Raw genomic sequence first — 27,840 nt, 5'->3', positions numbered from 1 at the left:
TAATTGACCAATTTAGCATTGTGCTGAGAGAAGCTGTCCATTTAGAATGAGCGATGGGCAGCTAAGGAAATAACGGGCCTCTTAATCCTGATGTAAAGACCAAGTGGGAGATTTGTCTGTGTGGAAAACAAAGGAGTGGGTGATAAAGCTAGGCTAGGCTAGGATGCGTTGCATCTACAATTCATTGAGAGTGCTTTTTTGAAAAATTCTGTTGGGTGGGGAAAAAAAAGCAATATCTAAACAGTATTAAGGCATAAAACATTGATAATGCTCTTCATGCCAGCGCTAGAAGGGGATAGCTAACTAGACTGAGACGAGACATTAAATTGTAGATTCGTATTTCAAGTAAAAATATTGACGTTCCCTTTCATTGTTTGGGTTGGGGAACTTGACGATGACCCGTTTTGGAATAACAAACACTGTCCTTTGTGTAGAGCCAAGATAAGAAGCTTCAAGAATACAAGACAGAAATCCACTCTGCACAGTTGGGTGCCTGATCAAGCACAAGCTAGTCCTTGATTTCCTGGAGGCCCGAAAAACCTGAACACCGGTCAGATGTACACGTTTACTAGGCGTTAATCCCATTTCTCCGTCTCATATTTATGTAAAATCAGTGTCTCATCTTTGATATAATGAGCAAAACATCAGCATGGAAGGACCCCCTACTACCCACTCCCACAAGGAAGACATAAGCAAATCCATAGATAATTAGCTGGGGATGGGGATACCTGCTACTGTCCCATGCACCAAAGGCCATTTTGGGACCCACATTTGGAGACCGCCTACCACTAACTCGTTTGGTCTTTTGAAGGTCTCCTTCTGTGTAGCCCCTGGTGACACTGGGACTGTTTGGGGAAATCCACAGTTCCTTTTATTCTGCTAGAAGTAGGGCCTCTTTCTATGGACCCCCTGGTAGCTTCTCTGAAGAAACCCCCCACCCCTTAATATCTGATACTACACCCACCACTGTTACTACATCCAGCATGCCCCATAGCTGCTCAAAGATCATCACCACTTGTGTAGCCATATTCCCCACGCTTAGAATGCTACTGCTAATTTAATCCTTTCACATTGAAATGCTAATTGCGCTATATCTAACCATAGCGGCTGTGGGTTTTTTGCCGGTCGGCACACAATAGAGTGTGATTTATCTTCTTTCTTTGGCCTTTGTGGGTGTTTAGAATCTCCTTCAGAGGTGTGTATGATGGGATTAGTTGGTTAAATACTGCCTACTCAATTTCAACTGAGTGGCACTTGAAGGTGTAAATATTGGCTAAACTGTACCATTATGCAAACCTATCATTTGGGAAGCTGTTGTCCACTTGGAAGCATGGATCAAGGTCTGGAAGTGTGTGTCGACCCTAACATAAAGGCCAAGAATGACAGACCTTTTTAGGAAACTGGCATAGAAGAGAGCCAAAAGAGGAAAATTGAAAAAACGTGTTCATACTCTGGCACACCACTATTTTATGTCAGGAATGGCACTTCAAAACCTCTCTGCTTTTTTGTCTCCTGTTCGTTCTTTCCCTCTGAATTCCTTGCAAGTGTTCTCCTCCTTCGTCATACCACACTTCTGCTCCATGCATCACCAAAAAAATGAACGACACAATCTCTTTTCCGCTGTGTCTGCGGACTGAATTAAATGCGAAGGGCCCTCAATCACACAATAAATTACGCCGTCAGTACCTGGTCAAAATTAACCGCAGTGGGCAAAAAAGTGCAGAAAGCACTTCAAACTGGCCCACAGAGATATCAAACCCCACTTCACTGCAAGACTATCCACTAGTTTTAACAAATTGCAAATGGGGATAGAGGGTAAGAAGGGGGGATATGGAAATATTTAATTAAGAAGTAATCATGGCCGTGGGTGATTTTCTATTTCAATCTCCCCACCCTTAACTGAAACAGCGGGATTTCTAATTAGATTAATATTGCTATGCAAATGTATGGTATTTAAATAAATAAATACAATAGTTTAAAAGATGTGAGGCAAGACATAATCAGTTAAGTAAATATGAGGGGAGGGCTTTGTGTGTTTTTGGATGTGCAGGGGTGTGGGGGCGTACGTGTGGGTGTATGGTGTATGTAGATACAATATCCATATGGCTTTTCGACACTGAGCTCTCTTTTGAATACTGCATGGGGGAATTGCAATTGCCATATGCAGATAACTGGGAGAGTTATACACGAGAGGACGAATACAAAAGTTATAACAATGTCAGTGGTGTCTTGTGATTTGTTTGCAAATCAATGTGTGTGTGTGTGTGTTTTGTATTACTACTTCTTGTAAGCTAGAACAGAACTCCCCATTATGTTATAACAAATCTTTGTAAACTATGACCAAGCAGTCTCACAAGTCCAGATGAGTCAGTACCCGATATAACATTAGCAGTCTGATCTCATCAGAAACTGCAGCTCAAAGATGCCCGTGGCAGCGTGGTTCAGGGAAGGTGTGAGTGCCAGTCTGCTGGGATCCTGCTCTTTTCCCCTCCTTCGTTTCCCTCGACTTGTGGAACTGTGGTAACCTTCCCAAGTATTTTTGATTCTGTGTTTTCTGGTATCCTTCATTACATAAGGGGTTTTGTTCAGCCTTAATGCACCCACCATGCAGACACTTGTCATTGAAGAACAAGTGTCTCCAGTCCCTACCCTCCTCCGATGACAATTCCCCACCTATCACCCCCACACCATAGTGCAACAACTCAAACAAGTTCAAGTGAGAACCAAATCGACAATCTTAACATGTAACCGCACCCCTTGGACACCAACTAAATAAATCAGTATGGGTGAGGTGGGGCAGGGGATTTGTCAGTGGGGGATAGGTTTGGGCTCGGAATAGAGGATTAGGTGTCTACCGAGATGAAGGGGGGGGGGGGCAATTTGCAGAGGAGGCTCATCTGAAGGGGTGGGGGGAAACACTGGATGCGGCCTCGCGTATCATTAGGGGCCCCCTCGCCATCTGGTGACCGGAGGCTAATACCCCAGCTGACATCACGTGTGGGCGGGGGGGGGGGGGGGGTCCGACTGCCCCAGGAGAGGGTGGGGACTGGAGAGTGGGGTTAAATCATGAAGAATCAACACTGAGTGTTAAGGGGTGGCAAGAACTTTGGTCAAGCCAGGGGTATGTGTGTGTGACGTCCACTTGTTTTCTCATTTTCTAGACACTTCTTTAGATTTTTTAAGAAGAGCATTATGGGTCCAGATACACATATTACTCCCATTGTGTGCTGAAACAAATTAATCTTAGAGTACAATGATGACTAGATTTTTTCATATAATGTTTTGTTATACTGAACAAGTGCTAGAACTTGGATTTGTTTGAGAATGCTGACCAAATTGTCATTTTGTAATTAATTAATCATAATGGTACTATCACCCTGTACATTGGATTATGATGATAGGAATAGTATTACCATCTCATGTTGAAATGGTTCCTTCTATATGGGGAATTCAATTTCACAGGGAAGGTAACATTATCTGTGTGTGTAACCTCACTGTCTCTGTTATGTTCAGTAACATAAGACCCACAGAGGAAAAACAAAAAGAAAGACCATCACTCAGGATCAGAAAAAGGGAGAGACAGAGACCTCAAAACCCTTCGACAAAAAACCACATCCTCATAAAATGAAAGTAAATAATACACAGATACGAATTGAAGTTACTGAAAAGAAGAAAAAAAATCTTACGAGGCGTGCACACTGCAGTTATAGAAGACAAAGTCCACGCTGGCAAATTTCTTCCCTGTCTCTTTGGACTTTAGGTACAGCTTCACCGCCCTCTTGTCTCCTGTAGACACACACACAAGGCTTAGTGACATGCCACTTATACTGCAAAACACAAACATAGAGGTAAAAACAGCACTTCACCCCCAGTCACGGGAACATGATTTTTTTAGACCTGATAATCTGACATTGTGAGATAAAACACCTGGCTTGAGATCTCTTTAGATTTCACTTCTGGAGGGATACATTTTTATGTATTTTGCAGCTTTTTAGAGAAGTTACCAAGCAAACAATACCAATGTCAGTGAAACAACATGATCAATGCATTTTGGGTAATGTAATCTCCAGTTGACGCTTTTGAGGATGAAAGCACTAACAATAGACTAAAATGTACAGATGTACAATATAATGCTAAACCGAGATCTAGATTTACCTGTGAAAACGTTTCAGTCTATAAATAAACATTTAGAGAATACATTTCTTTTGAAAAAGCAGTTACTGTATAAAAAAGATTGGTATCTTTGTAGCAAGAGCACATTGAAACTGACACCAATGCATAATTCAAAACTGCGGAAATGGAAAACATGTCACTGTTTTCGGAGTATAATTGTGGAATTGTGTGGGTGCTTTGAAAAGTAACTTCCTTGTGACGTTGGAAGTGACAGCACATTCTCAACATAGATATCTATGTAAAGCATCTTGAGATTGCGATATCTGAAACTCTACACCACATCTGTTCTTTCAAATATTCCCCTAAGACGAGAAATGCCATCCGACCAACGGATTTATACATATGAATGAGATGTGGGATAGGCCGGAAGGGAAAGAGATGGGTGAATATCGATAATTAAAATGGGCTTGAACAAGACTTCTGTTCAAGTTCAGAACTGGTCCTGTACAATGATCTTGGTCCACCAAGGCAGATTACTTCACTTTCTAACCAACCGCAGAACCGCAAAAATGGGCGTTAGGGGAGGGGCCTGCCACTGACCTTTATTGCGCGTGATGGGGATGACATCGCGGGCGGAAGGCGAGAGGCAGTAGACATGGCCCCCCTGGATGTGGCCCTCCGTCTCCACGTAATCCTCAAAGGAGCAGTTGACGCCAGCCGCTAGGTCGGGCACGTTGCGTGCTTGCAGCACCAGCTGGGGGACATTGGTGACACGCAGGGGTCAGTGTATGGGAGGGAAGAGGGTTGTGTTGTACAAGTGATTAAAAAGAGCTGGACATGTGAGGCGGGAGGTTCATGTATGGCAAAGGGGTGGGTGGAAAGTTGTAATGGAGGTGGTGACTTAGCAAGGTTAATGTGTGTATGGAGAGGGAACAGTCAAATGATGGCAAAGGGTGATATATCCTCTTGTGCACATCCATGCATACGCACACATGCCCGCACAGCCACGCTGTGGCATGGAGCGTGCGCAGCAAATGTGTGTTAATTCGAGTTATCAAAGTACCCATACACTCACACACACACAAACGCTGATGTCCCTGGACAAAACCATACACACAACCATACATGCACTCACCTGGACTTCGGACATGGTGACGGAGATGTTCTGGGGCTGTACACTGAGTTCCACACACTGGCGCTGGTCTAAAGCAAACCGCTGGGGCTCGCTAGCTCTCTCACAGCTATCCTTTCGGGAACAACTGGGGGTGAGGACAGAGAAGAAGACAGGAAGAGAAAAAGAGGACAGGAAATGGGCATTAGCATACTTGCAGGTCCCAAAGAGTGAAATCACAAACAAGACGGACTAAAGACACTCAATCTACACTAAAATCCTCCAAGCACACAGTAAGCACTTTGCCCACCAACACCAGCCACCTGAGAGAAGTTGGCCTGCCGTGGCACTCTGGTGTATGAGTGGCCATCATTCCGCCTCTTTAACAAACAAACAGGTCTCAGTGGTAATGGCAAACGTGCTGAGCGGTGCAACTCATTTGGACCTTGACAATAAAAAGGCGGGAGCAAAAGGAAAAATGCAAACTGCCTGTTCTCGGCCCCTTGTTTACTGAGCCCTCGCACTCAGCAGGAAAAACCTGCCTTCGACTGCTCCCCAGTGAGTCAGACACACACACACGATGTAGTGCACACACATACACAGCACACACGCACAAGACCATGCATGTGTGATCAGACCTTTAGAAACTGAAATAGGCCGGATCTTCTCTTCAGCCTGACATAGGCGTAGTGCTGTGTGAGTGTGATTTATGTCACTCCTAACAGTTGACAGAACAACCAAATAAAGCCAACGAGCTAACTGCGTTAATGAAATACTTAGTATTGTCTATACTGAATGGACAGTCTATAAATAGTGACACTCATCCAATAAGGAAGGAGCGAGCTGCATTTGAGAGAGGCAAGGTCAAACACCACAGGAATGGCTTCAGTCTTGATTGCGTTTTCGCCAATGCTGCTTCAGGTTTTTCACTTAAATTAGAATACCCTTGTGAGTGTCTACTTTTTATTTTTTATTTTATTATCACCCTGAGAAAGGGCACGCTGCCAAACACTGGAGGCCTTCAGTCTGTGTAGTGTTCTCCTAATAGGTCTCCAAGGAGTATACAATGGTCACCTCTGCCACAGATAATAACTGAAAATGGACACGCACAACGCATGCACCCACAGTCTTTTCTTATGTAAACAATACACACTATGCCATGTGAACTACACTATTGCCATTGTGTACAAAACGTGCAATACAGATAAACTTTCCTTGACTGTGTGTATAGATATGGAAGTGAGGTGGGTTGACCCATTTAAGAACAGGAACTAAGGGGCTTTGAGACACCAAATGTCGAGAGGTGATGGAGGTTTTGGGTTAGATTCCTGCGTACTTACATGTTGTGGAGGACACACCAGCCGCAGTGGGGATCCCGGGAACCCAGGCACTCCCCACAGGTGGTGTACTGCTCACAACTCTCCACTGGTACCATGGTCACCTGGCGGGTGGCGGGGGGTGAGGGAGAAGGAGGGGGGGGATGGGTGGTAGAAGAGAAAAGAAAACATGTTTTAATATGCTGGAGCAGCAGGAAGACGTGATGCAATCAGACAGAACTGACACGCTTATCAAATGGTTGGGTTTCACATTGTATCCAGGGGTGGCAAGTGCGTGTCCTTATTTGTCCCTGACAGAACCAGTTGCCGTGTGTGATTTTCAAGGGTGTGTGTATGTCTTGTTGTGTCATTTGAGGTGTGTGTTGGTATGTTTGTGGGTGTGTATTGGCAAGTGAGCTTGTAATCAAGCCTGCGTGTTTGCATCAGCCTAGCATCAGCCTGTTTGTGGATGTAAGAGCGTGTGTGTGTGTATATGTGTGACCACACAGATCACTGACTCAAAGCGCAGTGATGAGCTGCAGATGTTGCTTAAAGTACAGGATCAAGTGTGTAAGTTAACCCCCTCCCCAAGAGTTATGTGTGCTGACAGATGGTTAGCCTAATGGTTCTTACGAGCCTGAGTGTGTGTGTGTGTAATAATAATGTATAAGAAAAAGATGGAGCACATGTGAACATGTGGTCCTGCGAATGGGTTTGAGCTTGAGAGAGTAAAGCCTTAACTCCTCTATGGTTGTATGTGTGCATATTTGTGTGTATGAATGCATGCACGCAGCTGGTTGTGTTTTACATCGTCTGTGTGTATGAGTGGTAAATGTGAGCCAAAAGTTCAGACCACCATGCACCTTTGCACAAGCTTTGGAGTGTGCGTGTATGTATGTGTGTGTGTGTGTGTGTGTGTGTATGCTGCCTGTAAATCATGTGGAGGGGGAGAGATCTGTTGGATGGGTAAGCAAGAACATTAAACAGCTTTCCCCTAAGGACCGTAATTACAGCTGAAGTTTGACACAGAATCTCACAAGCACAAACACACATATAGCCATGCTTGTGTGTGTGCACACACACACACACACACACACACACACACACACACACTGTGGTAATACCAGCACACCTGGTACGAGACAAACAAGCTGGAGGTGGGCCAAGTGGTGGGCTCACTTCCAGGAGAGAGAATAAGGGGAGGAGTGAAGCAAGGGGGGAGGGGGCAAGGAGGAGAGGGAGTAGGAGGAGGACAGGGAGAACATATGGTTGTCTGTAGAGGGCCGAGGGGTTGTGAAGGGGCATGTGCAGTTTGAGGGAATAGCATGTGCGTTCCTTTTCATGTGAGTATGAAGTGTGTGCAAGTGTGTGACCTCTTTGTGTGTGTGTGTACAATTAGGAGCCCAACAAGTATGTTTTTGTGTGTAAAGAAACAGCAGGACCGGACTGGGGCGGGGAGTGTTGGGTTCCAATAAATTAAAGTTGCATTGCATTTTTTGCGTTGCGGGTTAAGAACATACAGCTGCGGGCAAATAAAGTTGTCTACACACTGTAAGAAAGTGTTGAAATGGTGTGTGTTTGAGGTATGTTTGAGTTAGTGTGTGGGGTGTGTGTGTATGTGTGTGTGTGGGGGTTGTCAATGTCGAGCTCAGGAATTAGACTTATGAGAGCCTGTGTGCACCCATGTATACATCTGTCTGTGTCCACCAATGTCTGCCTCTCAACAGAAAAAGGCATTCCAGTAAGCTCATTACATTACTCGTCTGGGTGACCTTATAAATTCCACCATCTTGTCTTCGCTCTGCTCCTATTCACAATTGAAACCAGAGTTGTAACTGTATCCCTCTCCCCCTGCCTTGTCCAAGATGACAAGAGCCCCCCATCCTGCCCTGCCCATCCATTTTGCCTGGACTTTTCCACCCTTCTCTTTCAGTTTTTACAGTATTGCCATCACATCCTTTTAAATGCCGAGCTAAGGGGCTTCGAGGCGGTCGCCTCTATGGCCAAAGGACTTGTAAAGCTTTCAATACAAGGTTTCATTGGCAATGAAATCAAAGGAGATAAAAGGGCCGCTTGTTGTATTTAGGGGCCTGTGGTAGACCTTTCCAGAAGGTAAAGAAGGTGAACCATCAAGCTGAAGTGAACAAAGAAGGGGGGGTTCCTATAAAAGTGAGAAGCTTTCTTTTAGGGGCCATGGGAGCTTAGGGGTATCTAATCTAGGCCTGGTGGTCTGTAGCTCATTTCAGTCTGTTCCCTCTTTGTTAGACATTGTCGCAACAAAGTACCATGGAAGCTTTTAAGAGGAAATGATTGTGACACACTGTACGTTGTCTTATCTTAACATCCAGTGTGGCCGATCAATGATGTTAAATAATCTATTTGGAGGAGGAAAAAAAACAGTGGCCCCACGTTTTCTTGAAGAAGTACTGGACCAAAGTTCAGCTCTTTCACTTGGAAGACGAGACTAGAAAGTTGATACTACCTTGACCGGGCTCTGATGTAAAAATGCATCTGTCCTGTAACCAGATGTTCACGGCAGGGGATTTTTATTACGCATCATCAACACTCCATCTCCCCGGTTTAGCTACCACTCCACCTAGCATTAGCCAACGCACCCCTATTTCAATAAATGTCTATCATCTTCCATCAGGCACGTTTTAATCTGCCCTCGTATCGAGCCGCAAGCGGCTACAGAATCAATACTACCCGGGCGTTGAAGAACTTTCCATGTGCGTGCATGTCTTTTCATGTGTGCGTGTGTCTGAGTGTGTGTGAGGAGAGCAGGAAGCTAGATTCTGTTTTGAGATGGATGTAATAGATAAGAGTGCCATGACAGCAAGTGTTGTGCTTGAGGCTAGTGCTTTTCAGGCGGTGTATGACCAAATGTCACTTATTGACTGATTAGACTGAAGGAAGGCAAACGGGACAAAGAAAGAGAGCGTAAGAAAGAACGGAATGTGTGTCCCATCACTGTCAGTCATCTGCTGGATTCAATACAATTTCATAATGAAAATTAGAGAAATATTGAATTTGGCCTGTGGGGACTTGATGCTGGTGAGACGGGATGATCTTTGGAGACTCCTAAAAGTTCATCAAACACTTATTATAATGGTCCATTTATTTGCCTTTGTGCTTATTTCTTCACATCTCTGCCCTTCTCTTCCCACTCTTTCCTCACCATCTTCATCTCTCTCTCAACTATTTTCTTTCTCCATCCATACATACGTTTCTCCCATCCAAGTTTCCTTAATTCAACATCCAAATTCCAATTCTCTTCTCCTCTTCTTCTTGGTCCTGGCCTCCATCTGCTCTATCACTTCCTCCAATAATTGTTAATTCCTGAGGTGATTTTCCTATCACCCCTCCTACATGCAATAACAGCACCTGTCAAACCCAGGATGGGCCTGGGCAACTCAAGACCACAACTTTGACACATACATACACTAGAGCTAATCATATTACACCAGCTCAATAGGAGTTCTTCCTCTGCTTTCGTCTCTACTGCACAGTGTCAACACAGCAGGGGTTTGTATATTACAGAACTCATCTCGCCTTGGCACCTACTGTATGTGTCAGTGCATTTATTCAAGTGTCCTATGTTCCACCTGTTGGCAATGAACACAAGTGGGTGGAAGTTTGTGTTAGCTTTAACCTTACATCTTATTTTGTATACACGTTTTCAACTCAATATTGATAGCTGACTTGACAGGAATGGGGAGCGCTACGAGAAGACAAAGTGACAGAGTGACCTAGAGACAGACAGGGCTGGAAAAACAACGAGAGAGCAGTGAGTGGACTGAAAGCGGACGGAAGGAAAGAGAACAAAACAGGGAGAAAAAGAAATCAGGGATCACGCTGGTTACTTTTCATCAGCCGTCTCATCAATGGAGGTTGACTTCTCTGCTTTATCTTGACATGGCCTAATCCATGTCTTTATCCTCCACCATCCCAGAGACAGGGAGACAGAGTGAAAGAGAGACAGAAAGAGAGAGGTGGGAGTTAAGAAAAAAGGAGGGAAGGTGAGAGACAGTAGGGAGAGAGAGACACGGTAGATAAAGAGATAGTGAGGGAGGGAGAAAAAGATGGAGAGAATGAGAGAAAAAAGAGAAAGGGCTATAAGGACAAGACAGGCCATCGGGCCTTTTTAATTAACTGCAGGGGGAGAAACAGCGGCCATGGTAAATTACTCTGTCACTTTAGTAAATGGAGTTTTTGAAGACTAAAGCACAACACGCCTTTTGCCCGCCCTGGCATTTCCATTATCAGCGGCAATGAGAGAGAAAGAAAACCAGAAAGGAGAGAAAGAGAAGGAAAGAAAGAAAATGACAAATTGGGTCTTTCTTTTCCTTTTACTTTGTCCCCCACATCCCCTTTCCTTTTGAAAAGTCATCCTTTGTAGACAGTGCCTTGTAGGTATGCACAGGGCTCGATGTAGAAGCTTGGTTGGTCTTGTGGAATGCTAAAGTTAAACTGAATTATATCATTTTCAAAGAAAAATATACGTTTAGAGAGGCGATTTTCCAACTGTGTACAATATGTTGAGACAAGTGAAGCTAACTCAAGTTAGTCATTTGACTTGCAATGTGCAAACAGCGATGCCATCTCTACTGGTTAGGCTAGGTGTGGTATGTATTTTACTATTAGACCTCATTTTGCATAGGGATGGAATAACTGATGATCACTTCTTTCACTGTAATAAGGACCACCGAGGTAAAAAAAAAAAAAATGCTAAGTATACTAAATCTTAGCATACTTGAAGACTGATTAATCATCAGTATACTTCAAATTATTGAATGATTAGTTAATTTGAAGTGTGCTATTTTGGAACAACTTATTTTGTACTAAGTATATTTTAGTTGTAATAAAATAGTACTAAAGCACACTTTAAGGTGTAATAAGTATACTTTTATGTGCTAAAGTGGAACAATTTCAAGTATACCTAGTACACTTTAAGTATATGGACATAGCCGTATACTTAAAGTGTACTAAGTATACTTGAAGTTGTTCCAAGTGTTGAGCAATAGAGAAATAAGTCACTTTTTTGTTCTAAAACCGGACTATAAGCCGCTTGGAAATAGAAGCCGCACAAGCACAAGAAAACTGTAAAAAAGAAAAAGGTAATTACTCTACTACACACTACAGTACAGCAAATGTATACCAGTACACTGAAGGCTGAATTAATGAAGGGACTTTGAAAGGAACTTAAAATATCAAAACATTTCAGCAAATGTTTATTTTTAAAGTAAGCTTTAAGTGCATTGTTACAAAGATTTTTTTAGCATGCATTTTAAAATATACAAATAATATGTTTAAAAACAAAGTTCCAGTAGTACACTTTAGAAATTACATATACGTTTTACTTAAAGTATATATCTTTAATAAAATATTTACTAAAAGTGTACTGTAGTAAAAACATTTTTTAAAGTGTGTTCAAAGTATTAATGTTAGAATTGGTTAAAGCATGATGGTAGTATACTTTTTATATATTCACAGATAGTACACTTTTTCTTAGTATATTTAAAATGTATTGAAAATGTGAATATGCTTGAAGTACTCTAAAGTATGCTTTTTTTCACCTGGGCAATAAGAGGATTTCCACAAAAATAATAATTATATGTTAAAGGATACTTGGTCTGCAGAATGTACAGAATTAGATTGTTGACTGTTCTTGACTGAAAAAAGTGAGTTACTCTCTCCGAAACACAATTTTTACAATAATGAGAAAAAGGATCACGGCTATGCCCAGTCCTATGAAGGAAATGTTCTTGTATGTTTTGTTATTAACTCAGCTCAAACCCCCCATTTTCTAAAATGTTTTGTGTCATCTATGAACAAACCAGATCAAAGATTAAGCTGCCAGACCACAAACTATGTACAGCTTACGCGGCAATTATAGACTGAGTTTATAGCTATTGTGAACTTTTAACTGCCTGAATGATTTGTTCATACTTACAGTTTTTGTTTATCAGCACAGCAGCAAATGGCTTTACTTTTTGGATTTTATAAAGCATTCAGTCTTATTCTGTGATTGTCATTTAATGTTTTTGTACAATGCAACAAATTGGACCTAACCCATCTGTAGCAAACACTACGGACACTAACCTACAATAAAATGTCTTGGTCATAAGATTGTGACTCCTTTCATAGCAAGTAATAGTGTAATCTGTCTGAAGATCAACCTATTTTTTCAATTAAAATAAACAAAATTACTAGAATGGATCTTGGACAAAATGGTAGCAAGTGAAACATTAGTTTCGGACAGGTATTTCAAAGCGTTAGACATTAAGTTAACATGAAAAGGGGTTTGGGTGTCTCATTGTATTGTCATTGCAGGGGGGGGCAAGGGGGAACCGGTTGTATTTGTTTTCTACTGGAGTTTTAAGATAAAGACATCTTGTGACCGAAATAGTTTATGGTTGGCTCTGACTGGCCTCAGTGCCTATCAAGCTGGAACATTAGTGTGCTCCTCATCCAATCAGAACTGAGCACAACTATAGATATGGCCTACACTTCAATTAAAGATGACCTGACTGACAACAGATCTATTCCATGGGAGGGGGAAAATGGAAAAGAAACATGGCTTCCCTTTCAATCACAGAATTATGAGAGTCTCAAAAAACAGGTGTGTGGGGGGGGGGGTCTGTGTGAGCCATCCTCCATTAGGATAGATAGCATCAGGCCCAAGACGCTTTCTGAACACTCATCTTTGCTGTTATCTTTGAAAGCATTACGGTAGAAATAGAGAGAAAAGGTTAAAGGAATACAGAAAGAAAAGAAAGAAAGAGGAGATGAAAAGCGAGAAAGGAGAGCTATTTTGAAGAAAAAAAAGGGCGAGAAAAAAAACACAGATAGAGAGTAGGACAGAGAGAAATAGTGGATATATCCAGCGCAAGATTCCCAAGATTAAGACACATCTAAACCGCTCCTTGCCGCCAAATGATCCCATCTTACCATATCTCCTGCCGCAGCTGCCACTTTCAAAAGGGATTGTGATCTTTCACTCTCACTTTCATTCCTTCGTCTTAGGAGTGGGGGAACCAGGGCAGGAGCAAAAAAAAAAAAAAAAAAGGACAGGGCGAGGAAAAAACCCTCACATCATTGCTGAACGGATGACCCGAGGATTAGACCCCATTAACTTGCGGAGGGGTAGAGAGTAGAGGGGGATGGTTGATATGCAACAGGGAGCAGCAAGCCCTCATTCATTGTAAAGCCGGTTTATTTTTTTCATTTCTTTCCCATGTTTTTTTTCCCAAGCATGCTGGTCTTTAGCTTTCCATTTCCCTTGACTTACCTGCAGCTACTCTAAAGTTTGGCCTGTAGTCTGACACGCTGACACAATCGGGATTCAAACTTATGTTGCAACATCAAAGCCACAACTTAACAAAGCTGTTGCCAAGAAAGTCCTCTTGAAATTGTTTTAAATTTGAGAACATGGAATACACATCTTCTGTTTCAAACATTCAGTCCTAGCTAAACAGACAAGACACTAGGGCTGCACGATTAATCGCATTTTAATCACGATCACGATTTCGGCTTCCCGCGATCAAATTCGCGTGATCGAGCGATGTTTAAAATGCGTCATTCCGTTCATAGAACGCTCCCTATCAAAGTTTTTTTTGCAAAGCCAATCTAGCGCTCCGTAAACCAATAGATGCATTCGACATCGGCTGTGGCTGCATGAAACGACCAGCGAGAGTTGCCGCTTGTTGTCGGGGAGGAGTTATAAACGGCTCCTTAAGTCGGAAAATGTGTCATTTTATGTATTGGGCTATGGTAAACTCTTTCTCCAATCTGCAGTCTGCAGCCGGCTGCAGCGCTGCGTGGAGTCGAATACACCTAATGTCTGTTCACGTGCCTCCATGAGCCAGTCAGAGTTGTTCCCTGCACCATACAGCTCAATTTCTAGATGTAGACGGTTACAGACAGAGTAACGTGAGGAAAATTCCGCATCAGATAGAAGTCGGTCATAAGGCTGCTATCTTAACAAAGAAAACAAAAAAAAACTACCTGTGACCTGCCTTCGCTAATCCCTAAAGCCTTATTTTAGATACAGTATAAGTTTAGATAGCTTGCAAATACAGAGGATAGCCTACCGAAGTTGAGTTAGCCAATGTCGTTAGCGATGCTAGCTAACGTTTAATAGCTGCATAACCTTTAACTGGGTCTTGCAGCGCTGCTTGATTTACTGAAATTATTCTGAAATGTTATGTTCTACTAGCCATTAGCCTATTTGAGCTTGGCACAGTTTTCCAAAGCCCTAGTGTAACTGAGACGACACAGTAAATAATTCCTCTTTCAAGTAATAAGCCCCCGTTCAATTGTTGAGCATTAAATTAGCTGCAAGGTCTGTAGAGATCTTGGGACTATGCCACTCGAGCAAACACAGATCTGTGTTTTGCTGATGCAGAATTCGGTTAAATAAAATCGGTAAAATAAACGTAATGAGTGGAACAAAAGATGAAGTAACGTGGCATTTTATTTTGTGTGAGTTTTAACTTGTCCAGTGGGGCAAGTACATTTCTCTTCCACTTGTCCCGGACAAGCGGACAAGCCTAAATGCTGAGCCCTGCCGTATTTGTTTTTTATTTATTATATATTATGATTTTTATACACATCCATTATGCAAGTACAATGTATTGTGTCAATAACATTTGAGTAGGTTATAATCAATAAATAATCCTGATAATTAATCGTGATCTCAATATTGATCAAAAAAATCGTGATTATCATTTTGGCCTTAATCGTGCAGCCCTACAAGACACCACTCGACATACACGATGACCCTGCCTCACACACACTATATCCGTATCTATTTTGACACATTCCAGGACAGTACAAAAAACTCAGCATAGAGAGGGATGGTCGCCCAGCTGTCTAGGAGTGAGATGTGGGAGACAATGTGGAATGCCTTGGGCAACGGTCTGTTTTGTTTATGTAGAATAGTGAGAGGTTATGGTGAAGTTATACAGTAGACCGGACATACAGTCATGGCTTGGAGCAGGAACGATGCAGTGAGAAAGCTTGCATTGACATGGAAACAAAAGGTGTCTTTGTGTTTTTGCATGTGTAAATATTTCTGACCATGCCTGTGTATGCCTGTGTGTGTGTGTGTGTGTGTGTGTGTGCGTGCATGTGCATGTGTTTCCACGCAGTGAGAAGGCTTCATTGTTGACCATGAGTTAATTATGGCAAGAGGTCAGGAGAGCCAGGGGTGCTAGAGGCTTATCAGCCACACAGACAACTGTGTTTGTTCAACACTTATCCTTATCACACAACACTACAGAGAGGAGAGTGTTTGAGAGGGAGAAATAAGAGAGATACAAAGAGAGAGACTGGATGGACAGGGGAATTGGAGAAGACGGAATGAAAGTAGATTGGGAATTGGAAGGGGAGAGAATGGGAAACAATGCAAGTGACTGAGGAATTGAGTCAGAGATTACGGTGGAGATCAATGTCGACAAAGAGAGATAGGCAGAAAGGTAGGAGCGAGATGAACAGAAAGAATGGAAGTCTTCACCGGCACATTTGTGCAAAGTACACTTTGGTGCAATTTGAAATGTCTTTGTCTCTAAAAGTGGCCAAAGACAATCGACAGTCCACATATTCACGAGTGTGCATTTGCACACACGAGTATACACACAAAGACTAAAAGAGACATGAAATATCAAGATGCATACAAAACACAAAGAACACACACATGCACATCCATGCACTTGCACATTCAGAAAGACTTGACAACACACACACACACAGTGGGGGACATTTGATATCTAATTTATCGCAATTGTATCCTGGCCATACAAATGACACTCATATTCACATTTCACTTTCCGGTAAGATGCCAGGGTTCAATATTGGGGGATGAAAGACAAAAAACCTGGAGCCCCGTATTCACAAGGGAGGAAATGAATATTTATGCTTTGCAATTAGCTTGCGCTGGGGATTGTGCCATGATGATATGCATGAATGGCGTCAAAAGGGACCAGCCTCAACTGTGTGAAGAGAGCACCGAAGCGCGGGGACGCGAGAAAACAAAGACTTACCAGAGATAAGCTACCATAGCCCACTGACTTGACTGAACAAAGATTAGAAAATGAAACGCCACACTACACGGTCCAGTGTAGTTACAGTGAAAGGAAATCAGTCCAAAACGAGATTTGAGTTTACTGTTATGACTAAGCAAAGACAAAATGAGGCAATGTTTTAAAGCACAAAAGCTTGAAAGCAGGCAATATGTCTGAGCAGAACCATTTTAGCAAATGGTTGACAAATGGAGCTAAATAGTAGCCCTTTCTTTCCAATTGACATATAACTCTGGGGCAGCTGCTGATATTTAGCCACGCTTGCGCCGGTCTAAAGTCTCAGGGTGTTTGACTAGCGCTGTGTCCTTATCGCTCATGCATAACCCAACTCCTATTCCACAAATGTCAGGGAGTCAAAAACCTTTTATCTATGCCAATTCCTATTGCCACAGCACTGCGCTGGTGTTGAGGAGTAGAATACCACACACACACACACACACACACACACACACACACACAGTAGGCATACATGCAACATGAAGACAGACTAGTGAGCCACACGGGAACCCAATCTGAAAACTATTATGCATATGTACTTCTCCCTACATACACATGTCAAATTCCTTCCTTTAATAAAAATGACAATGATAAAGAACAAGGACCCAAACTACCCATAAATCACAGCACTTTAGCGACACTCCCCTCAGACTGATTCAGAGTGGGATTTTACTACTACTAACTACAGACTGTCACCCATAGCCCTGACTGTATGTGTGTGTGTGGGGGGGGAAAGAGGTGAAGGTGGGGGAGGACTCCACACAGGTTACGTATCAGTGGATATGTCCAGTGACACCTTAATGTGCTTGGCTTGTCTCTGGACCCCCGCATGGCATCCTGCACAGTGGTTGGGGTCTCCCTCTCTGCATCCTCACACACACACACACACACACACACAGTAAAACCGTATGTGTCAGTCTAAAAGAAAAAAAGGTGTGTGCATGGGGAGGTGGTCCTCAATTTCCCCATACCAGATCAAATTCCCGAATTTTCCACAGCTATCTTCAGGCAGGAGCAGTGGAAGTGTAAGAGGATGGAGCACGCATGTGTGGGTTGAGGTGGGGGATCATTAAAAATGGGAATGGGATCATCGAAAGCCCGTTCACGAGGGAGGCCCTCAATTTCAGCTTAGACGAAAGCAGGCAAGACAGCCCAGACATGGATTTAAAAATAGGGGTGGCTGGAGGTAACACAGAGGGGATGGGGGAGGGTGTTACCCCTCTATCATTAATACCAGGGTGGGATTTTAAGCCCCCCCATTCCCCATATGCTTAACCCGGCCTGTTCTCTATTAATGGGGATCACAGACAGACATGAAGATGTGTGTGTGTGTGTGTGTGTATGTTGCATTCATGGAACTTAAAGCAGAGGAAGTGTCCTCCTTGTGTCTTTGTGATGCATGAATTATACAGAGTCTGTATGATCCCCAGCAAACACAGTCCACATGTGTGCATACCAGTGATTATCTATACAGGGCTGTGTGCATCTGATACGTGTGTGTGTGTGTGTGTGTTGGCATCTGGGTCCTCAAAACAGAGGGTGTGTCGCCTACTTACCTCGTTTGGCAGGCTGTAAAACCAGGCCATGTCACAGAGTCACCTAGCTTCATACAACCAGGGAGTCTGTGTGTGAGTCTTGCTGAGTGGGACAGTCAGCACTAGCTACCAGGCTACTAACGTTAATGTGGGCTCTACAACTGCAGCTGTAACCATGACAACTTGACTCTGCGAGCTGGGCAAAGGTGATGTCACAGCCACAGCACAAGGAACAACGAGACTCGAAGCCAATTACAAAACCAAACAACATCGAGCAATACTTCACACATCTGGCTTCTTTAAAAAAAAGTGTCCAGTTGCAAGCCATTGGACGACACCATGACATTCAAACTCTTTCTCTTCTTCCCCTCTTTCTTTACATCCCTCTATCATTCTCTAATGAGGAGGAAGAAAACAGGGAATGGCCTTGGCGGGGGACAGCGCCACAATCACACCCACACAACACACCTCCTCCTCCTTGCAGGCTTCTAAAAGTGGACACAGCAGAGCCAGCGGCGGAGCTGCTAATGACCTGGTCCCCGCAAGGAATACACACAACCTTTCGACTTGTCTTGTTTTTTTCCGTGTAAGATAGGGATAGTGATCATGGGGTGGGGGGAAGGAGTGGGGGGGGGGGGGGGGTTAGACAGATGGACAGATGTAATTGGAGATGTGTGGGGTATCTGGTAATGAGGCATCATTGACATCTCCTGGAGCTTTTACACGGGCATGCTGGATTGGGGGGTGGGGTGGTGAAGGTATAAAGGTGTGTGTGTGTGTGTGTGTGTGTGTGCACACCATGGTGTCAGAGAAATTGCAGGAGGGGGTCATTTATGCTGTGCTATGCTGCAAGAGTGGGTGTCATGACTGGGAGTACACATGTTCTAATGGTGAATAGTATGCGGGTGTATTGGTGTGTCTGTGTACACTCGAGCCATCTTACCTGCTTTTCCGTGAGCGTGTAGATGTGCTGCTGGTCGGGGCTAAAGAGCATGTCTCGGAGGATGGGGCTTCCGTCACTGACCGACACGTTCTCGTACAGCAGGGCGGGCCGATTGGGACTCACCGAATTCACCAGGATCTGTAGGAAAAACGGGCAAGAAAAGAACCATTTGAGAACAGTGGTCACACGCTACACTTGTAGAACCGTGTATTCACCGAGCCTCATCAGATATCTCTGTGATGCGACTGGATAATCAGCTCACATAAGGGAAGATGTGGTGCATATACGATATGCGAATTTTGAGTTATGTAATAGTTTGGAGCCCAAACCCATTTTTGAGGCAAATGAAAAGAGGTGGAGGCCGATATTAAGTTGCAGTTGTGGAGTTCTCTTATATTTTTCATTATTTTCCCAAACACAGTGTTTAGAATGTCACCCTAATTGACAGAAAGATGAGTCACACAGACATATTAGACACAGCCAAAGACTAACAGACAGACATACAAACATGTACACTCACACAACCACCTCACAGAAGGATCCTCAGCAAAACAATCACATTAACAGGGAGACAGGCGCTGGCAAATCATAGGGGCATTATAAAGCAACACAGATCAGAGAAAACACAAACATTATTATCCGGATAATGGAAGTATAAACAAAAGATACATATCACTCGGTGTAGTGTAGCATCTCATCTTGTACAAAAATGATTACACAGACTATACCCACACACACACCACACACACACACAAAACCTACGTGGACAAATGGAGACGGCAAATAATAGAGGTAGGCTAACGCACATACACAACAAAACACACACGCCAGGAGAGAATGAAGACAGAGTGCCGAGAGGAGGTGCATGGAAATTGTTTGTTTCTCTCGATCGGCTCAAAGCGTGATGGGGGAGAAGGGGGTCATCTCTCTCTTTCTTTCTCCCTCCTTCACTAACATTTCTGGGGGGCTGCATCATCTATCTCTTCCCTGTGCTCAGTCCCATAACTTCGGTGCTGCTAATAGCCATTCTCGCACTGATTGTCTTTTTGATTGGTTAAGATACCGGGGACTGAAAGACAGATGAAGGCCGGGACAGATACTAGAGCGGACAGACATCACGACCTGTATTTATCACGTCTCTCAAGTCACTGGCCTCAGTCTGTCCATCTTATTCAGAATACATCATCTGGTACGAGATGAGATAAGATATTCTAGTCTGGGATTGTCTAACTTTAAAGGCAGAAATCTCTGCCTGTGTCTGGTGTCTTGCTCAAGTCCGAAGGACATGCAGTGCCACATGTGAAGTTGTTTTGACGAGCGGTTCACATTCGCAAGAAATAAATATAAATACACTGTATACAGCATTCAATGCCCTGCTGCACTAAGAGATGGAGCCATGGATCTTGCAAGAGGCCAGAGGGCACTGCACTAGTGTGTCACCAACGGGCATTGCATTGTATGAGCCCAATGAAGAAACAAGTGCCTTGCTCAACTTTAGAAACCAGTGTGGTACAATAAAAGAATGCTGTCAAACATCCCAGCATAAAATACTTTTCAGCTTCATGAGTTTGGAACTGTAAATGGTTGTTTTCTAATCAAACAAGACAATAGACAACATGTTTTTCAGAGTGTTCATCCATTGTTAAAGGTTCTCAGTAGTTCTCGGTGTAGCCAGTAGAACATCAAAAAAAGTCGGATTTTTGTGATTGATCTTACTCATAACTAAATCCCTGCTTCATTTGAAAAATATTAAACTCACATTCCAGAAGATTAAAGAGAAACTAAAGTTTTTCTTCCTATTACCAACAATTGGCTGAACCTGCACTGCCAACATCACTGATGTTGCATCTCAAAACTGAAATGACAACTGATTACATCTGGCACAATAAATATATTATTTATTGGCAAAAACAATTGTATTAATCCTGTCACTTTGTCTCTCTCACCCTGTTTTTCTCCTTTTTTGTCTTTGAAACAAATTGCATTGCTTCATCGGTTTAAGCATGACTCCGGCAGGTATCCTGGAGCTTTGACACTTTGACATTGTACAAGAGGATAAACATGAAGGTGTATGGAGTGTGTGTGTATGTAAGCAAGTGACTAAATGTATGCACTGGTCCAAAAACTCTCAGTCTGGGAAAGATTCTGTCCTTCCTTCTGCCCTTGGTGTCTGGTTTGACATCATACAGTAGCATAATATGAGAGGCAGCATCTTATGATCTAAGCAACATTAGGCTAACTCAATCAACCATCTACTTTCCCTGAGCAGACAGAGGTGGAATCGAATTAGCATGTGTTAGTAAAGAGGGAGAGAAACACAATGGGGGGGGGGGGGGGGGCAGGCAAAGAAGTCCAATATCCGCCTTGACTGTCACCATTTTTGTGAGGAGCGTCTGGTTGACGGTGAACTTAAATGTCGGAGGGGTTTTCTGGAGCAACATCCGTTTGCACTTTATGTAAATTATCCTTTCACCAAGGCTTTCCTCAAGTGATGGTGGCTTAATGTGTTATAATTCAGTCATTCAAGTGCATTCAAAGAAGAATATTCTGTAGACGAGAGACAAAGGACAATCAGGAGAGAGTAGAAAAAGAGTGAAGGAAGCCATAAGAGTAAGAGTAGAGGGAGGACAAAGTCATAGAAAAAAAAAATTTTCTTAACAAAAACAAAGAAATGAAAACAATGTCCACCAATAACATATTTCACAAACTCCCCCTGTGCAAAAGCCTAGTTTGTTAAAATGTAATATGTTAGTTGCCTGTAGTGGCTTGTAGCTAGTATCCGGCTTCCATCTCAGCCCTGTGGCTTCTTTATCTACCGCCGCACAGGTCTGCTCAGAAAACACAGCCACACAGGATTGTGTAACTGATAGCAAGCTGGATGGGGTAGGGTTAGGTATGGGAAGATAACAAGCTACTGGCATACAATCTGAATGACAGCTGCCATATAAGGGTGGGAGACATAGTGGCTGCGTCTCAAACATGGTTATGATAATAGAGATAGACAGGAAGGACAGATCTGGATATTGTGATGTTGTTTCCTTGTCTGCTGTACAAACAGGGACCGGAGACTTGGTCTAGTTCTGTAAGATAAAGCAAAATCTCCCCTGAAAATTATGTATTATTTACAATACATTGTTATCCAAAAGCAGACACCATTATTCCAAAGCAACATGTTGTGCAAATAATGCATATAGTAAGTACAGTAGAAAACACAGGCCATCAGTACACAGTTCTGACAGTGGAGACTGAGCATATTGCATCAAATGTCCGTTAAATGGTGGATTCTTAATTCAAGCCAGTGACATGGAAGAGCACTACATCCCTAAAACAAATGGTTCTCATTCAAACACACTCTTCTAGTGTGGAGTGTGACACTTGGCTCGCTCATTATGTATGCCTGGAACGGCTAGGATTAGGTTTGTGTGACAGCAAGGGAATTATCTTGAAGTTCTTTGATGTTTCAGTGGGGTTTAGAAATAGTGGTAGTGTGAGAAACAGTGTAGGTGTGACAGGTAAGGATTGTGTCGTACAGGCAAACGTTTCTCCCCAATTAAATACAGGCAGTACTAGACATAGCAAGTACATTGGGGCACACACACATGTGCACACAAGTCGGCATATACATGCATATGCACACAGACAGACTGTAACTTCTCAAATCCCCTCTACTCTATTCAGACTAGACCTTTTTGGACCACTTGACATAACTAGTTCTGCCCATGCATAATGGCAGCATGCAGATTTCAGCCTTTGATGTGGAGAGGATCCTCTTTGTGTGTGTGTTCTGGTGTGGGTGTGTGTGTGTGGGTGGGTGTATTTGAGTGTGAGTGTCTCCATGTGTGTGTCTCCATGTATGAGTTTGTCTATGTGGGCTCATAGGCTTCATTTGGGGTCTGCAGATGCAGTAAAGATTTGGCGCAACCTGCTTGAGAACAATGCAGTGAAGGAGGAGGGTGGGAATGGGAGAGGGGTCAGGAGGGGTGGCCCCTGAGTCTCCTCCCGGAGAGCGAGACAGTTGGACTTACAACTGAAGCATAAAGACATCTATTTGAGGATCCCAGCCACAGAAAGAAAAGTGGTCGATGCAAACTCTTCCTAGTGTGTACGACGTGAGTTGAAGTCACACACTTTGTTACTGAGCCCTCATTTCATCCCATCATGCCATATTCCATGAGTTTTGATTTGGGTAGAAAGACAGACAGAGAGAGATAGAGAGAGGGGGGAGTGAGGGAGAGGAAGGAGGGTGGGTGGGAGAGAGAGAATGAAAGACCACGAGAGCGGAAAAGAGAGAGTGGGAGAGACAGAGAAAGAGCACCAACGAGCGAGAGAGTGGTTGAATTCCTCCCAACCATGTGTACTTAAGCACAGCCAGGACTCAGAAGATGCATCAGTCACTTAAATAGCTTGTGATTGCTGCTGCCATGAAAGCTCCCATTTAAAAGACCCTTCTGCTGCTGTGTTCGATGATTCAATAGAACACACAAATGTGTGTGCGTGTGTGCTACTCAAGTGAAAGGTGACAGAGAAAGTCCGAGTGAGTTTATTTGTCTTTATCTACCAGTGTACACATACATTTGTTTGTGTGTGTGTGTGTGTGTTCATTGCTTTCCTCTTGACCTTTAAAGACTGCACTCAAACTAAAATCAGAGTAAATGCTCAGTTTCTTACAGGTTTTCTGAAAGGCAAAAGCACAAACATCAGAGTACATTTAGAAAGAAGCACTATGATGAACACAAACACACAAACATACACACATACAGCTGAAGTATGGTCAACTTCAAATGGTGTGTCAGCCTTTGTAGAATCTCACATTTATGATTAGTCCATTTGTTAATTTGCACATTGACCTTTCTAAGAAGAATCCCTGGTTTGAAAACGACGAGAGCACATATTTCCATCCATTTCTCTCCCTCCATCTCGCTCCATCTCCATCTTTTCCAGCAGATGCAGCATAATGCCCGACTGACCTTACTGTTCCCTATCTGGTCCCCGCACATCCAAAGCACACACAAAGGATTACACACACACGTTGTGTATGTGCACTATGGAAAGGCCACGCACACTTCACTCCAGGTAGCTCAGACAGACACCTTGAAAATAACTGCTTTCCTACCAAGACACCTCAGACACAAACAACTTTACCAACAACAAGTGCACTATACAGTACATACACACACGCACAGGCAACACCAGACACAGACACAGAAAGGTCTCCACTGACATCCGTCTGCTCTGTTGGTCTGGAACATTTGCACATCCACTGCAAAAACAAAGGGTTTGGCCAGAGTTATTTTGGGTCTGTGAAGCGATTAAATCACAACCTTTTTCTCTCTTGGTTCTGATGCTGGATTGGGGGGTTTCCCCCTGTTTTGACTGGAGTTAAGACAGAAGACGCTGTGAAGCTGCCATCATATACACGGTCAGGCATACCGCAGTACGGCATGTCATGCACACATGGATAAGACAGTCCAATAAAGCTGAACAAGGGCTAAGAAAAATTGGTGAATCTAGTGGCACATGCAAATCCAAGACAGGGTAGTTTTTGACATCTTAGAGGACATGTTTTTGTCCATAATTTGTGCGAGGATAGGCGTGAATGTGTGTACATCTTAAAATGGTGATTAATGTTGATGGTACTACGGGACAGGGACAAAAGGGACAGAGAGGCAGAGGGTGAGAGAGAAAGTGAAAGAGGGAAAGACAGGTTAATGATGGGTTTATAGTTGTACATCAAGGAGTGGCATACTTATCTACATCCAACACCGGGCTGGAGAGGCTGTTTATCAACATGTACACACTCTCACACAGACGCAAACACACACAAAGACAAAACCCCATATCCTCAACCTCACAGATGCACAAGTTCCTTTCACCTTTTATTTTTTTGCTCAAAATGTTTGTGTGTAGAGTCTTCATTGTTATTAAAGTTCACGTTTTTTATGTCTGAGGAGCTAAGTGAAAAGGAAGGAAATGATTATCGGTGGTGACAGGGAGATATGGTGGTCTCTCACTTACTGCCTGAAGAATCTTTATTCCATTCTACGACCCTAACCTTTATCTGCTCTCTCCCCTGGCTGGAAAGGTCGACTCTGGTGTGCAGGGAGTCCCTGTAGTACGGAAGGGTGGGTGTGGGGGGGTAAAGCTAAAAACTCAGGCTTGGTGAGGAGAGTAAAATGTGCACAGCAAGGTGATGAGAGATGAAAAAGGAAATACACAGAAAGAGAGGAGGGAGATGAGGGAAAGGACAGGGCAGGAGAAAACGAAGAGGGGAGGGAGAGAACAATACAGGGGAGGGGCGAGGTGAGAGAACAAAACAAAATAGGACAGAAGAGAAGAGAAGAGGAGAGAAGAGGAAAGGAAAATTTGACTCAATCAAAACAGATATTGTTACCATTCACAGAGCAGGGAAAGAGAAGAAAGGTGTGGTGTGCATGCGTAATGGTGTACAGATTTTACACACACCCTCAAGTTTCTTTCTTCTCCACACTGCCAAGCTGCCTGTGACAGCTGACACACAGTAATATGTAGCCAGCTGTCTTCACTTGGTATGCCCACAATCTGCAAACCCTCACACCCCCAAAAACCCAAAGTCAGCCTGTTGAACATGTCACAAGTAGCTAAATAGCAGTCCCACAAAATCAGCACCTGTAGTATGCACATACATAGCTGCCATATTTGTGCAATTGCTGTAAAAAATCTGTCATATTGGCAGTCTACTTCCAGCACATATAGTACACCCCTCTTATACAATTCCTGATCCCCAAGTCATTGGCACCAAGCATTTGAAGTGGCACAGGATGTATGAGGGAGGTAGAGGGAAAAGGATAGAAGAGGAGGGAGGGATGAGATGAATTAACTGAATGAATATTCATGCATAGCCATTGAAATAGTCTGGGATTGTGTGCATTCAAGGTGGATTGAGGCTAGCACATGTAATAGACGTGTCCAAAATGTTCTACAATGTTCATTAGCAGTTATGGGCTAGATTTGAGACTGCCATCGAAGGGATAGAGCTGCAGCAGGTGCACGCAGACACACACACATACCTTTCTTCTGTCACCACCAGCCCCCTGGTGGCCCAACTCTAATGGCTTCACCGCAAATGAAAACTATCCATCAACGTTACAGCTTTTAATCTGCATGTATCCCCCCCCTCCCCCCCTTAAACACTTCTTCACGCCTCCCTTCATCCTTTCTGTCTCTTTCTCTCTCTTTCCTTCTCCTTCCTTCCCAGCACCCTTCCTGCATCACTTCAAATTAAATGCTTGGCGCCGATGATGGTAAGTGTGTGTGGCGGGTCGCTCGACGCCGGCATTTCATCTTCCAATGATTGCTAAATTGCGCTAACTCAATCATCTACATGCAGATACAGGCCTGGCGCGTAACACACACACACACACACACTGGAGAAAAAGAGAACACGCAAGATATGATTCTGAATATTTTTTGAAGCTGACATTCCAGCACATTATAATTTGAAGCCTAGTATTTGATGGGCATCCTAGTTACTTGCTATTTTAATACGAGTAAATATAATTGAAAATGTATTTCTTGGTACATACAAATCTTCAATAAAAAAATTGAATTGTAACTAAATGTTACAGTAGTTGTTAAAATGAAAATTTGCCGATGTACAAACCTGGTAACCTGGTAAACTAACAAATTCTCCATCTGTGCCTTTGCCTGCTAAGTTAGCATTTAGCCTAAAAAAGCAACCAGATGGCATACAATTGTATGTGCTAAGCTAACATCTAAACAATGTAGCCAGGTAATGACATCATGTGCCTGTTGCTTTTTTTTTTCTTCTATTGTAGCATTAAACCCATAGCAGCTCACAAGCAAACTTAAGGCTGAGCACTGTGCTACTCTTGTTCCGCCATTACCTAAATATATTACCTATTCAAAACAGGGGCTCTAAATGTGAACGTGAAGCAGCGATGGATCTAATCTAGATCAAGTAATTACAGGGAGAGGGGGGTGAGAGGAGAGAGGGAGAAGTGGGGTGAGGAGGGGTATTTTGTCATCCTCTGGGAAAGGCAGAGCGATTATATGGCCACTGGTGCCTCTAATAGGCATTTTGAGAAAAAACAGAGACGAAAGAGACATATGTTATTAGTGAATACAGTAAAATGTGATTGTGTAAGAGAAAGAGAGGAACATGCAGGACTGGTCCTGGTCAATACCCTGCCCAGATTGATAAACTATCACTGCCTGCCCTCCCTCCCTCCCTCCCGACACTGAGGCTAGACAGCTTGAAGTAGGCACAAAATGGTCGCTGATCACCACAAAAAAAAAAAAAGTTTTTTAAAGTATTATTGGAGGATTGCACACAGTGGGAAGCCTATAATTACAGAGTTGCTAAAAATATTAGTTGGCTGTTGCTAAAATGAAAATGGAGCACCCACAAACCAGAGTCTAAGAAAACAAACAGTTCAGTCGTTAAACAATATGGAATGTAGAAGCAATTTATACAGGGGTTTTGAGAAACGTAATAATGTGGTTTACCAGTGATTTGCCTCACAGCTTCCTTTGTGCAAGTGAGAGGTTGTGTGCGTGTGTGTGTCTACCAAAATGTTGGGTAGTACCTACACACATGATCTACTACTGTACATGTCCCTCTTATATCACAAAACACACAGAGACACTCACATAAAGATGTAATCAATCAATCACTCCAGTCAGTGGCATCCATTTCATTTGGCCTGGAGAGAGAACTTGATAGCAACAGTATTTGAAAAGCTAG

The 27,840-nt window shown here is 43.2% G+C and overlaps 1 protein-coding gene across 2 annotated transcripts in view; it reads right to left on the bottom strand.

The window, feature by feature from the left end:
- LOC146273438 (plexin-A1-like) overlaps positions 1 to 27,840 on the bottom strand; it is a 159,491-nt gene that overhangs the window by 64,609 nt on the left and 67,042 nt on the right. For both annotated transcript variants that reach the window (XM_084704296.1, XM_084704297.1), the window contains exons 4-8: positions 19,098 to 19,235; positions 6,565 to 6,665; positions 5,249 to 5,372; positions 4,714 to 4,867; positions 3,687 to 3,786 (exon numbers count right to left, since the gene is read on the bottom strand). In XM_084704296.1, the coding sequence (XP_084560422.1) occupies positions 3,687 to 3,786; positions 4,714 to 4,867; positions 5,249 to 5,372; positions 6,565 to 6,665; positions 19,098 to 19,235 (617 nt within the window). The remainder of the gene's footprint in view (positions 1 to 3,686; positions 3,787 to 4,713; positions 4,868 to 5,248; positions 5,373 to 6,564; positions 6,666 to 19,097; positions 19,236 to 27,840) is intronic.

This window comes from Hypomesus nipponensis, chromosome 9, assembly GCF_054491055.1.
Source record: "Hypomesus nipponensis isolate SF chromosome 9, ASM5449105v1, whole genome shotgun sequence".
NCBI classification, from domain to species: domain Eukaryota; kingdom Metazoa; phylum Chordata; class Actinopteri; order Osmeriformes; family Osmeridae; genus Hypomesus; species Hypomesus nipponensis.
The sequence above is the reverse complement of the archived record's forward strand: the minus strand, read 5'-3'. Positions and strand labels throughout refer to the sequence as shown.